This window comes from Phocoena sinus, chromosome 4, assembly GCF_008692025.1.
Source record: "Phocoena sinus isolate mPhoSin1 chromosome 4, mPhoSin1.pri, whole genome shotgun sequence".
In the NCBI taxonomy this organism is placed as follows: Eukaryota; Metazoa; Chordata; class Mammalia; order Artiodactyla; family Phocoenidae; genus Phocoena; species Phocoena sinus.
In genome coordinates this window covers 45811876-45826123 of record NC_045766.1, presented here as the reverse complement: position 1 = coordinate 45826123, position 14248 = coordinate 45811876, and the positions used below count along the sequence as shown (strand labels likewise).

At 36.8% G+C, this 14248-nt stretch overlaps 1 protein-coding gene across 1 annotated transcript in view; it reads left to right on the top strand.

Moving 5' to 3' along the window:
* The window catches only part of WDR49 (WD repeat domain 49), a 130837-nt gene that overhangs the window by 56472 nt on the left and 60117 nt on the right, over positions 1–14248 (top strand). The window contains 1 exon segment of the mRNA XM_032631051.1: positions 966–1124. Coding sequence (XP_032486942.1) covers positions 966–1124 — 159 coding nt within the window.

Sequence of the window (14248 nt, the reverse complement as noted above, 5' to 3'; positions counted from 1 at the left end):
ATTGAGTTTGGGAGGACTCAAATATCAACCATTGCATTGATTCATGGATTATTTCAGCCCCTTTATACTGATCGCTACCTTGTACCTGGCACAGTGCTGGTATTACATATTACGGTATGCAGTAACACTCAGGGTAAAATTTATCAGTTGTCTTACTAATTTCATACTATGGGGTAAAGACTTGAAACAAGAGTGGATTCGCTTCCTCTTATTGCTATAACCCTTACACTGGGTATTAATCCAAATAGGGGTCTGCCATTTATGGCGATTCCATAAATGTGAATAAGTTCAGCTCCACAGTTGGCCCTAAACAAGGGAACGACAAAGAGTGCTCTGCTGAGTTTCCCCAGACCTGAAGAAGCACTGTGCATCCCCAGTTTTTGATGTGCTCCCTGAATATAATCAATTTGTGTTAAAAAAAAAAACAAAACAAAATTATTGCCTCAAGAGAGCAGGTCAAACATATTTCTGCTGCTTATTTGCTGCAAATACTTGATTATTTACATGACAGTGAAAATAATTGGTTTCCTTACACTTTTTCATTAATTTGGGAACTTTAAGTATTGTTTTAGTTCTCTCTTACCCCTGGGATAATTTTAACGTGGTCTGCATTCCTAGGCTGTGATGGCTGTAGAGGGGGAACTTTGGGACTGGGAGAAGGATTTTCTGCCCTCCGGGTTGGGCTACTGGTTGCCTCTTAATGGAACTGTCTTGTCCTTTCACCCCATGCAGACTCCTTCTCCCCTCCACCCGGCATTTCAGCTATTTCCAGTGATAGCATTCATGCATTAGCCTGGGCTATTGGACAATGATAAGATTTTCCTTCCTTCAAGACAAGGGTGCATTAGTGCTCAGAAGGCTTTTATCTACCTATGGTGATATAGGATGTGATATACTCGTTTCAAAAAAAAGTAGAGTATTCATGTTATTAAAAACATTTTTTTTTTCTTTCTAATTTTGATTAGCAGCTGCTGGCTTTAACAATAAAGTTTGCCTTTGGAACCCCTATGTTGTCTCTAAGCCGGTTGGTGTCCTTTGGGGTCACTCAGCCAGTGTAATAGCTGTCCAAGTCTTTGCTGCAAGAAAACAACTTTTCATCTTCTCCAAAGATAAAGTTAGTAACAGTGTGCATTTAATTTATTTAGTTCTGCCTCCCCAGTTCCTACCCAAATCTATCTTTGGTCTGAAATTCCTCTTAGAGCTGGTATAGATTTTTATAATATAGTGACTTACTACTATGTTTTTGGAAATCTGTATTTTAAAAATGATACTACGGTAATTTAGGAATAGTCCTGGGCAACTGGACAAGGTGTTTCATTAAAAAAAATGTTTTAAACCATGTACTCATAGATGTAATCCTTATTTTTGGGTTCTCAATAGGCCACATTTTGAGAGTTTCCAAAGTACTCACTAATCCAATAAAAATACAAAACAGAAATGGGAATGAGAAAATGTTGCTTTGATAAGATATAGAATTCTCGTTAATTGGCACAGCCAATTAACTATTGTTGCTTTTCCACTGAAGAGACTCAGTAAATTAGAAATCAAAGTTAATCTGAAGAATATCAAGTACATTAATAACATTTCAGTTAAATATATTAGCCCATTCTATTTGACAATATTGGTGCAAATTATAAATATGGTGGAAAAAACATTGTACCAAAACCAGGTAGTCCCGGTTGTATCCTGATCACATTATTCACTACTCGTATCTCCCAGAAAATTTTCTTTATCTCTAATAATCTCATCATGTGTTCCTCTGTAAAGCTTCTGTTTTACATAATGCCTGATATAGATCCAGTTAACATGTGATAGATTTCAAGAACAGAAATCTATGAAGAGAAGAAGGATGGGCAGTAGGCTTATTGGGGACAGCCTCTGAGACTTTTTCAGTGACTCTGACTTTTAATTCTATTCTAAAGCGATACTTGTATATGTGAAAATTAAATAGAAAAAATAGAAATTCATCTTCAAATCCTTAGCCTCACCCTGTGCATAAGTCCTGCCAAACTTGCTTATTTTACTGTATTACCTATCAGACCGTAAATCTCCTCCCTTCACCTGAAACTTCACCACTCAACTGCCAATTCTAGTTGATTCTACCATCAAATATACTTATCAGCCTCACCTCTCCCTCTCAACTGCCATTGCTCTAATTCAAAATCTCATCCTCTTTTGAATTATTATCTTTCGAGTTAGCTCATCCAAAACATTGCAAGGTTGCCTAACATGTCTCCCTTCTTGCATACGGGTCTGATTCCAATCTGCCCTTCATCCTGTTAATTAAGTGGTGTCTAAGAAAAAATCTTCAATACCTCCTCTTACCCTCATTCTAAATATCAGCTCTAAAATTCTTAAGCTTTTATATAAAGCCCTCCCCCAGTCTACCAGGCCCACCTCACTTCTTGCTTTTCTCTTCCATTCATCTGATACTCCGCATCACACTTTGCCTGTTTCCACCATGCTGCCTCATGGCTCTGCCACGTGCCCTTCTTTCTGCCTTCAGTTCCCTCTCCTCCATTCTCAACTGGCAAAAGCCTATTTATCCTTGAAGTTTCAGACTTTCTGGAGTCTTTCAGACAGACCTAGGTGTTTCTTTCTCTGCACTCCCATTGCACCTGTGTGTCCCTCCTTAGAACACGTGTTCTATTGTACTGAAATTGTAGTTAACTTTCCTAAGTAGGGTCAGTGTCCTTTCAGCTTGTACACTTGGTATCAGTCACAGTGCTTGGCACCTTGCAGCGTTTGTTCAGTGGTTTTTTTTTTTTTTTTTTTTTTTTTTTTGGCTGCATTGGGTCTTCGTTGCTGCATGCGGGCTTTCTCTAGTTGCGGCAAGTGGGCTTCTCACTGCGGTGGCTTCTCTTGTTGTGGAGCACGGGCTCTAGGTTCACAGGCTCAGTAGTTGTAGCTCACAGGCTCTAGAGCACAGGCTCAGTAGTTGTGGCGCACAGGCTTAGTTGCTCTGTGGCATGTGGGATCTTCCCGGACCAGGGCTCGAACCCGTGTCCCCTGCATTGGCAGGCAGATTCTTAACCACTGCGCCATCAGGAAGCCCCAGTGATTATTTTTTGACAGTTTGAAGTGAATACATATTACTGTGAATCTTAAATACCAAAGAAATTCAGAATGAAGACTTTTCTGATGCCTTAGCTTTTAGTTGTTCTGTTTTCTGAGATCTTTTAGCACTTTGTTCTAACTCCCATTATTGAATTTGTTTTTTAAAATATTTATTTATTTGTGGGTTTTTTTTGGCTGCCTCAGATCTTAGTTGCGTGTGCAGGATCTTTCCGTGTGGTGCGTGGGCTCTTTGTTGCTGTAGTTGTGGCCTGCGGGCTTAGTTGCCCCACGGCATGTGGGAATCTTATTTCCCTGACCAGGGATCGAACCGGCATCCCCTGCACTGCAAGACGGATTCTTAACCACTGAACCACCAGGGAAGTCCCCCATTATTGAATTTAACACAGCCTGACATGTATACTTGAAGGTTGTATGTGTATACTCTATCTTTCACTGTATTTTGAGTGCTTAAAGACAAAGATTATTTGTTGAATTCATTTTTGTGTTTCCCAGTATCTAGCACATATTAATATACATTAAATACATGTTGAATAAAGCATATAAAATAGTGTAACTATCAACTAGCCGACAGGATTCACGAGGTTTGCAGCTCTCTTTTTGGGTTGTGCCATATACATAGTAGGTCCTCAATAAATCTTAGTTAAATGAACAAATCTTTATCAAAGCTAAATATGAAAGAAATAACAGATATTTTATCATTATAGAATTCCCTGAAAGGTATTGTAACTTTAAAAGCAAGTGAAAAAATGTTCTTAGAGTCAGAATCGATTGTGTATAGCTATCATCAATGTTAAGACTACCTGGCCTCTTTCAAGTCAGTTTTATCATCTTATATTTGCTTTGACTTTTAAACCATTACATTGTAATGAAGCTTGTCATGCTGTCTTTCACATTAGTCTAAATCCATTTCACTTCGATAAATGCATAATAATCTTAGCCTGTATGTCTTCACAACAAACAACAGAGCTTTCAGCTACCAGGTTAAGCCTTTGTTTTATTGCATAAAATTCTTTTGGATATTTTATAGGACTAGGGTTAATTTAGGGAACAGGGAAAATGAGAGAAAGCATTCTTTTTTCAAAGAGCCTTTGATTGAACCATATTTTGGTCTATGAATTGCTAAATTAGAGGATTTTCAGACCAAAGTAATTTAGATCCAAATAATTTCCTGAGACTTACTTCAGTTCTTTTTTGGAAAACTTCTCTATTGTGCTTTCCAGTGATTATTAAGCAGTAAGTTTATCCCTATAGCATTTGGTATAAGTAATAGTCCAATTGCATTTTGCTTTGGACTCCTAAATTGTCTCCTAAGATGGCAATCACTGATGGCAAGGCCCTGCTGGGAGCCAGTAACTTGGTCATTTAGAGGAGGAATCACCATGGGAGTAAAAGGATTTTCAAAGCCTCTGGGAAATATCTCAACCAGTGAATCTGATTAGGCTTTTCTATTGCTCCTAACTCTTCTCTCCTGGGCTACTTATCCTGATTTGACCACCAGAATCAGATCAGTTTGTAACTTAATCTTTTGTTTGAGGTTTTGATTTTTCCCAGAGTCTGGTTTCTGTATTGTGCACCCAAGGTTGGGAAGGAAAATTCAAAGACTCTTGTGCTGGTGACTAGCTCTTACCTGTGTGTCTTCATTCCCCTTCTGCGTACCCTCTCTCCTCAACTTTCCTCTATCCATCCAGAGACAAAGCCACTTTCATTTTGTTTAAATTATGCCAAGTAAACAGATTAATGCTCTTCTGTAAAAATTACAAATGAGAAAGCATGTAGTACAACAAGTGAATATCCCTTTTCTTCATGCCCCCTTCAAATCAATCCCTCTTCCAAGAAATATCTGTTATTAACACGATGTGTATTGTCTTATATTTATATCACATACTTATGTACTATAACATATTGTATTATAATAATATGTGGTGTTATAATTTATTATTATATACTGTATACCATTCTATGTGTGTATACAAATACAAGGTAGTATGTATTATTAATTTTTATGTAAGTGGCATCACGTGAGACATACTTTCTTGCAACTTGCTTTTCGCTAAACAATATCTCCTGGAGATCTTTCAATGTGAGTATACATAGACCTGAATTTTTACCTGCTACATAGTAATTCATAGTATGGATGGTCATAATTTAATTATTCAATCACCTGTTGATTATAATAGATATTATCTCTAACCAACTGTCACACATACACACACACATTTACACACACATGCACACACACATCTTTAAGACCACATAACTAATTTCTTGTGATATGTTCTTTGAGATACATTTCTAGAAGTGATGCTATTGGGTCAACAGGGATTCAATTCTTAAAGGATGGTTTAGATGCAGGAATATTTTTCCAATTGGTATACACGTCAGAGGTGTGTAAAGGTGTTTCTTTCCCCACATTCTTGTCAATGATAGATACCACTAATGTGTTCATTCTTTTGTGAATCTAATGGACAAAAAATGAGGATGAATTTCTTCAATTATTTATTAGCCATTTATATTTCTTGTTTTTTGTGCGTTATCTGATCAAGCCCTTTATCCTATCAACTGGACTCGGGAATACTATCAATAGTAGTAGTTTGAAAGATATATTGATTATCCTTTATTATATATGATGCAAATATCTTGTCTCTTTCAAGCATACATCTTTTAACTTTGTTTATGTGATTATTATTTTTTTTTTTTGCGATACGCGGGCCTCTCACTGTTGTGGCCTCTCCCGTTGCGGAGCACAGGCTCCAGACGTGCAGGCTCAGCGGCCATGGCTCACGGGCATAGCCGCTCCGTGGCATGTGGGATCCTCCCGGACTGGGGCACGAACCCGTATCCCCTGAATCGGCAGGCGGACTCTCAACCACTGCGCCACCAGGGAAGCCCTGTTTATGTAATTTTTATCATTCAAAAGTTTTAAATTTTTATGAAGTTGAGTCTAAGAAATGATTTTCTTTGTGGCTCTGGTTTTGTATCTAGCTTAGGAACATGTTCCACAATTCATATTTATAGAGGTGTTCTCCTTTAGTTTCTGCTAATACTTATTCTGTTGTCGAATTTTTTTTTCCATTTAACTTGGCAGTTTATTTTTGTGTAAAATGTTTTTTTTCTACAAATGGACATCCAAGGTTTTTTTGAATAATTTCTTTTGAAAAATTTTTCTCCCTCACTGGTTTGAAGTTCCATTGTTATCATTTGAATTTCCAGGTATACATGAATTTGTTTCTGGATGCTTTATTCTTTCCATTAGTCTATTTGCCTTTTCCTGAGTAAGTACACCACTGCTTTAACCAGCATAGCTTTATTGTATGTTTTGATATCTGGTAGAGAAATTCCTACTTCTGTGGGGTTTTTTTGTTTTTAATTTTAACAATCCTCTGGCATCTTATCCTTCTAAGTAAATGTTAGGATCAGTATTCATGTTTCATGAAAACCCATATTAATTTTTGGATTGGATTTACATTGAATTTGATAGGTGACATCTTTAAAATATTGAGAAAGCACACCCTGTATTTATCCATTTATTCATTTTTTTAAATGCCTTTCAGAAAAATTGTACAAAAATTTCCCATTCCTTATTGAGGTTTCTCCTGCACATTTCAGGTGGCATCTTATCATATTCTTGACTTTTATGGGAATGTTTATAATGGGATGTGCCCACTTTCTATATAACCTATACATTGAGTTTTAAAATGTAACTTTTTCCTAAAACATTTTTTAACTTCCTGGTAATTTTGTATGCTCTTTTGTTGTTTGCTCATTTAGGGGATTTTGACTTTTAGCTCTTTAATTTCATATTAATTACTGCATTTTCTTATCAAATAATTCTAATACCTGGAGTCCTTGGGGATCCAAATTAGATATTTACTATTCTGATGATTCTTCCTTATGGTGAATTGTTCCTTATTGTTTCCTTTCTATGTTTGGTATCTTTTATTTTTACCTCAATTTTTTGCTATTGCTAAACTATAAGCATTCTGAGGAATGAAATTGAAAATGCTTTCCTCCAGAGAAGATTTGTGTTTGTCTCTGCAGAATGAAAATGAGTAAAGCTACTGTCCTGAGGCTACTGCATTTTCCTTATTTGTTGTCCTTTTAAATTTATTTATTTATTTATTTTTGGCAGTGTTGGGTCTTTCTTTCTGTGCGAGGGCTTTCTCCAGTTGCGGCGAGCGGAGGCCACTCTTCATCGCGGTGCGCGGGCCTTTCACTGTCGCGGCCTCTCTTGTTGCAGAGCACAGGCTCCAGACGCGCAGGCTCAGTAGTTTTGGCTCACGGGCCTAGTTGCTCCGCGGCATGTGGGATCTTCCCAGACCAGGGCTTGAACCCGTGTCCCCTGCATTGGCAGGCAGATTCTCAACCACTGCGCCACCAGGGAAGCCCCTGTTGTCCTTTTAATTAAACAGTCTTGCCTCAGTGCCTCCGTCTCACTGCTGGTCCAAGGCTCAGGCTCCTGGTTATAGTTTTTACTTTTTTATTTTTATACAGCAGGTTCTTTCTTATTAGTTATCTGTTTTATACATATTAGTGTATATATGTCAATCCCAATCTCCCAATTCATCCCACCACCACTCCCCACGCTGCTTTCCCCCCTTGGTGTCCATACGTTTATTCTCTACATCTGTGTCTCTATTTCTGCCTTGCAAACTGGTCCATCTGTACCATTTTTCTAGATTCCACATATATACGTTAACATACAATATTTGTTTTTCTCTTTCTGACTTACTTCACTCTGTACTAAAGTCTCTAGGTCCATCCATGTCTCTACAAATGACCCAATTTCATTGCTTTGTATGGGTGAGTAATATTCCATTGTATATATGTACCACATCTTCTTTATCCATTCGTCTGTCCATGGACATTTAGGTTGCTTCCACGACCTAGCTAATGTAAATAGTGCTGCAGTGAACATTGGGGTGCATGTATCTTTTTGAATTATAGTTTTCTCTGGGTATATGCCCAGTAGTGGGATTGCTGGGTCATATGGTAATTCTAATTTTAGTTTTTTTAAGGAACCTCCAGACTGTCCTCCATAGTGGCTGTATCAATTTACATTCCCACCAACAATGCAAGAGGGTTCCCTTTTCTCCACACCCTCTCCAGCATTTGTTGTTTGTAGATTTTCCAATGATGCCCATTCTAACTGGTGTGAGGTGATAACTCATTGTAGTTTTGATTTGCATTTCTCTAATAATTAGTGATGTTGAGCAGCTTTTCATGTGCCTCTTGGCCATCTGTATGTCTTCTTTAGAGAAATGTCTATTTAGGTCTTCTGCCCATTTTTTGATTGGGTTCTTTGTTTTTTTAAATATTGAGCTGCATGAGTTGTTTGTATATTTTGGAGATTAATCCTTTGTCTGTTGATTCATTTGCAAATATCTTCTCCCATTCTGAGGGTTGTCTTTTCGTCTTGTTTATAGTTTCCTTTGCTGTGCAAAAGCTTTTAAGTTTCATTAGGTCCCATTTGTTTATTTTTGTTTTTATTTCCATTTCTCTAGGAGGTGGGTCAAAAAGGATATTGCTGTGATTTATGTCATAGAGTGTTCTGCTGATGTTTTCCTCTAAGAGTTTTATAGTGTCTGGCCTTACATTTAGGTCTTTAATCCATTTTGAGTTTATTTTTGTGTATGGTGTTAGGGAGTGTTCTAATTTCATTCTTTTACATGTAGCTGTCCAGTTTTCTCAGCACCACTTATTGAAGAGGCTGTCTTTTCTCCATTGTATATTCTTGCCTCCTTTATCAAAGATAAGGTGACCATATGTGCGTGGGTTTATCTCTGGGCTTTCTATCCTGTTCCATTGATCTATATTTCTGTTTTTGTGCCCATACCATATTGTCTTGATTACTGTAGCTTTGTAGTATCGTCTGAAGTCAGGGAGTCTGATTCCTCCAGGTCTGTTTTTTTGTCCCTCAAGACTGCTTTGGCTATTTGGTGTCTTTTGTGTCTCCATACAAAGTGTAAGATTTTTTTGTTCTAGTTCTGTAACAAATTCCATTGGTAATTTCATAGAGAGTACATTGAATCTGTAGATTGGTTTGGGTAGTAGTGTCATTTTTCACAATATTGATTCTTCCAATCCAAGAACATTGTATATCTCTCCATCTGTTTGTGTCTTCTTGGATTGCTTTCAGCAGTGTCTTATAGTTTTCTGATTACAGGTCTTTTACCTCCTAAGGTAGGTTTATTCCCAGGTATTTTATTCTTTTTGTTGCAGCGGTGAATGGGAGTGTTTCCTTAATTTCTCTTTATGATCTTTCGTTATTAGTGTATAGTAATGCAAGAGATTTCTGTGCATTAATTTTGTATACTGCAACATTACCAAATTCATTGATTAGCTCTAGTCATTTTCTGGTGGCATCTTTAGGATTATCTATGTATAACATCATGTCATCTGCAAACAGTGACAGTTTTACTTCTTTTCCAATTGTATTCCTTTTATTTCTTTTTCTGCTCTGACTGTCGTGGCTAGGACTTCCAAAACTATGTTGGATAATAGTGGAGAGAGTGGACATCCTTGTCTTGTTCCTGATCTTAGAGGAAATGCTTTCAGATTTTCACCATTGAGAATGATGTTTGCTATGGATTTGTCATATATGGCCTTTATTATGTTGAGGTAGGTTCCCTCAATGCCCACTTTCTGGAGAGTTTTTATCCTAAATGGGTGTCGAATTTTGTCAAAAGCTTTTTCTGCATCTAGTGAGATGATCATATGGTGTTTATTCTTCAATTTGTTAATACGGTGTATCACATTGATTGATTTGGGTATATTGAAGAATCCTTGCATCCGTGGGATAAATCCCACTTGATCATGGTGTATGATCCTTTTAATGTATTGTTGGATTCTGTTTGCTAGTATTTTGTTGAGGATTTTTGCATCTATATTCATCAGTGATATTGGTCTGTAATTTTCTTTTTTTGTAGTATCTGTCTGGTTTTGGTATCAGGGTGATGATGGCCTCATAGAATGAGTTGGGGAGTGTTTCTTCCTCTGCAATTTTTTGGAAGAGTTTGAGAAGGACGGGTGTTAGCTCTTCTCTAAATATTTGATAGAATTCACCTGTGAAGCCATCTGGTCCTGGACTTTTGTTTGTTGGAAATTTTTTAATCACAGTTTCAATTTCATTACTTGTGATTGGTCTGTTCATATTTTCTATTTCTTCCTGGTTCAGTCTTGGAAGGTTATACCTTTCTAAGAATTTGTCCATTTCTTCCAGGTTGTCCATTTTATTGACATAGAATTGCTTGTAGTAGTCTCTTAGGTTGCTTTGTATTTCTGTGGTGTCCATTGTAACTTCTTCTTTTTCGTTTCTAATGTTATGATTTGAGTCCTCTCCCTCTTTTTCTTGATGAGTCTGGCTAAAGGCTTATCAATTTGTTTATCTTCTCAAAGAACCAGCTTTTAGTTTTATTGATCTTTGCTATTGTTTTCTTTGTTTCTATTTCATTTACTTCTGCACTGGTCTTTATGATCCTTTCTTTCTACTAACTTTGGATTTTGTTTGTTCTTCTTTCTCTAGTTCCTTTAGGTGTAAGCTTAGATTGTTTATGTGAGATTTTTCTTGTTTCTTCAGGTAGGCTTGTATTGCTATAAACTTCCCTCTTAGAACTGCTTTTGCTGCATCCCATAGGTTTTGGATCATTGTGTTTTCATTGTCGTTTGTCTCTAGGTATTTTCTGATTTCCTCTTTGATTTCTTCAGTGATCTCTTGGTTATTTAGTAATGTATTGTTTAGCCTCCATGTATTTGTGCTTTTTATGGGTTTTTTTCCCCGTAATTGATTTCTAATCTCATAGCATTGTGGTCAGAACAGATGCTTGATGTGATTTCAATTTCATAAATTTACTGAAGCTGGATTTGTGACACAAGATGTGATCTATCCTGGAGAATGTTCCATGTGCACTTGAGAAGAAGGTGTAATCTGCTGTTTTCAGATAGAATGTCCTATAAATATCAATAAATCTATCTGGTCTATTGTGTCATTTAAAGCTTGTGTTTCCTTATTAATTTTCTGTCTGAATGATCTGTCCATTGGTGTAAGTGAGGTGTTAAATTCCCCCACTATTATCGTGTTACTGTTGATTTCCTGTTTTATAGCTCTTAGTATTTGCCTTATGTATTGAGGTGCTCTTATGTTGGATGCATATATATTTATAATTGTTATATGTTCTTCTTGGACTGATCCCTTGATCATTATGTTGTGTCCTTCCTTGTCTCTTATAACATTCTTTATTTTAAAGTCTATTTTATCTTATATGAGTATTGCTACTCCAGCTTTCTTTTGATTTCCATTTTTATGGAATATCTTTTTCTATCCCATAATTTTCAGTCTGTATGTGTCCCTCGGTCTGAAGTGGGTCTCTTGTAGACAGTATATATATAGGTCTTCTTTTTGTATCCATTCAGTGAGCCTGTGTCTTTTGGTTGGAGCATTTAATCCATTCACATTTAAGGTAATTATCGATATGTATGTTCCTATTACCATTTTCTTAATTGTTTTAGGTTTCTTTTTCTTCTTTTTTTTTTTTTTTTTGTGGTACATGGGCCTCTCACTGTCATGGCCTCTCCCATTGTGGAGCACAGGCTCCGGACGTGCAGGCTCAGCGGCCATGGCTCACGGGCCTAGCTGCTCTGCAGCATGTGGGATCTTCCCAGACCGGGGCACAAACCTGTGTCCCCTGCATTGGCAGGCGGATTCTCAACCACTGTGCCACCAGGGAAGCCCTAGGTTTCTTTTTGTTGGTCCTTTTCTTCTCTTGTATTTCCCACTTAGAGAAGTTCCCTTAGCATTTGTTGTACAGCTGGTTTGGTGGTGCCGAATTCTCTTAGCTTTTGCTTGTCTGTAAAGCTTTTGATTTCTCTGTTGAGTGTGAATGAGATCCTTGCCAGGTAGAGTAACCTTGGTTGTAGGTTCTTCCTTTTCTTCACTTTAAATATATCATGCCACTCCCTTCTGGCTTGTAGAGTTTCTGCTGAGAAATCAGCTGTTAACCTTATGGGAGTTCTCTTTTATTTTATTTGTTGTTTTTCCCTTGTTGCTTTTAATAATTTTTCTTTGTCTTTAATTTTTGTCAGTTTGATTACTATGTGTCTCAATGTGTTTCTCTTTGCCTTTATCCTGCCTGGGACTCTCTGTGCTTCCTGGAGTTGGGTGGCTATTTCATTTCCTATGTTAGGGAAGTTTTGACTATAAACTCTTCAAATATTTTCTCAGGTCCTTTCTCTCTCTCTTCTCCTTCTGGGACCCCTATAATGCTAATATTGGTGCATTTAATGTTGTCCCAGAGGTCTTTTAGGCTGTCTTCTTTTCTTTTCATTCTTTTTCTGTATTCTTTTCGTGGCAGTGAATTCCACCATTATGTCTTCCACGTTACTTATCCATTCTTCTGCCTCAGTTATTCTGTTTTTGATTCCTTCTAGTGTATTTTTCATTTCAATTATTGTATTGTTCATCTCTGTTTGGTTTTTAATTCTTCTAGGTGTTCTTTAATTCTTCTAGGTGTTTGTTAAACATTTCTTGCATCTTCTCGATCTTTGTGTCCATTCTTTTTCTGAGGTCTTGGATCATCTTTACTATCATTATTCTGAATTCTTTTTTAGAAGGTTCCCTATGTTCACTTCATTTGGTTGTTTTTCTGAGGTTTTATCTTTTTCCTTCATCTGGTACATAGTCCTCTGCCTTTTCATTTTGTCTATCTTTCTGTAAATATGTTTTTTGTTCCACAGGCTACAGGATTGTAGTTCTTCTTGCTTCTGCTGTCTGCCCTCTCTCCTGGTTATAGTCTACTCATTTATGCCTACTGTCCACTGTCTCCTTGTGAAGTTTGCTTCTTTTTTTCCTCCTTCTTCTTTTGGACCTGTGGAGATTGTCTCCAATCCCTGAAGGTCCAGCAAGGCAGCAGAAATTATGTTTTATTCAGAGTTGTTTTTCTTTGAAGCAGGAAGGCCCCCCACAAAAACCTAGTCTGGAATGATAATTGAACCAAGATTCCCTTGTTCTAGCTGGTTTTCACTTTCTTCCAAGCAGTTGTTAGTATAAATATTGAGTTAAAAAAGAAAGAAAAAAATTTAAAGTGTTTAGGTTTACTTTGTGAAGTAAAAGAGGAACAGTGATCTTTGAAAGGCAAAGTTAGAAAACTTTTGTTTAAAGCCTGCGAAAAATTCTGTTATGTTTTTCTGTGTTATGTGAGCAATGGTAATAGCAAAAAAATCAATTTAACTGAAATTTAACAATTCCCCAAAGGACTTTTGTTCTGAAAAGAAAGCCAATTAAATAAAATGTTGATATTAGTTAAATTTATTGCTGAACTTCAACTGGGAAATTAATGAGATTTTTGCAGAACAATTCACAGCATTAAGAAACATTTTGACTTTTTCAAGGTCAATGATAGAATACACAAACAGACACACAATAGAAATCTGTGTCCTAGAGCTGTATGTCTTCTTTTATTTTTGTTGAAAAGAATGATAAAAAGATGATAATGGCTATGGTAACAATTTAACAATGAATAGCACAAGAGAAGATTTTAACCTCCCACTAATATTTTAAGGTGGACCTCAATCCTGAGGAAAAAAATGGCAAAAATATTTCTTAAAGGAAGATCTGTTATATTACTTCAAGATAAAAACATTAGCTGAGCTATTCAGTAGAATATGTGTGCTAGCATATATCATGTCAAACAAAATTGCCTTTAAGCATTCACTGATTATGCCTTTGTGGATTATCCAAAGGCTTAAATTCTAAATAAATAGACTTGTTAATACATAAAGGTATATTCAGGAAAGCCAATGCCCTCAGTTCCTGTTATCCTATTATCTGCAAGTAGGCTATCCATCTTTGTGGATTATCCCGGAGAGCTGGGCTGCTGCGCTGCTGTCTTCAAAATCCCCTTAGCGATATATACGCTCTCTCTCTCTTTTTCTTATTGTCATTTTATATCTATGCCCTACAGGATGGTAGGAGTTAGTAGCAAATATTTGATGCAGCCAAACAAATCTCATTTTGATGCAGTTCTCTGTCTGTCTTCTACTTTTCCCTCACTTTTATATCATTATTAGGAAATTATGAATCTTTTTTCCCCCTAACTACTTTGAATTAAATCTGGACATGTTGCCAATATGTACATAATGCTGATTTGGTTTTAAAAAGTGCACTGAAAACAGATTC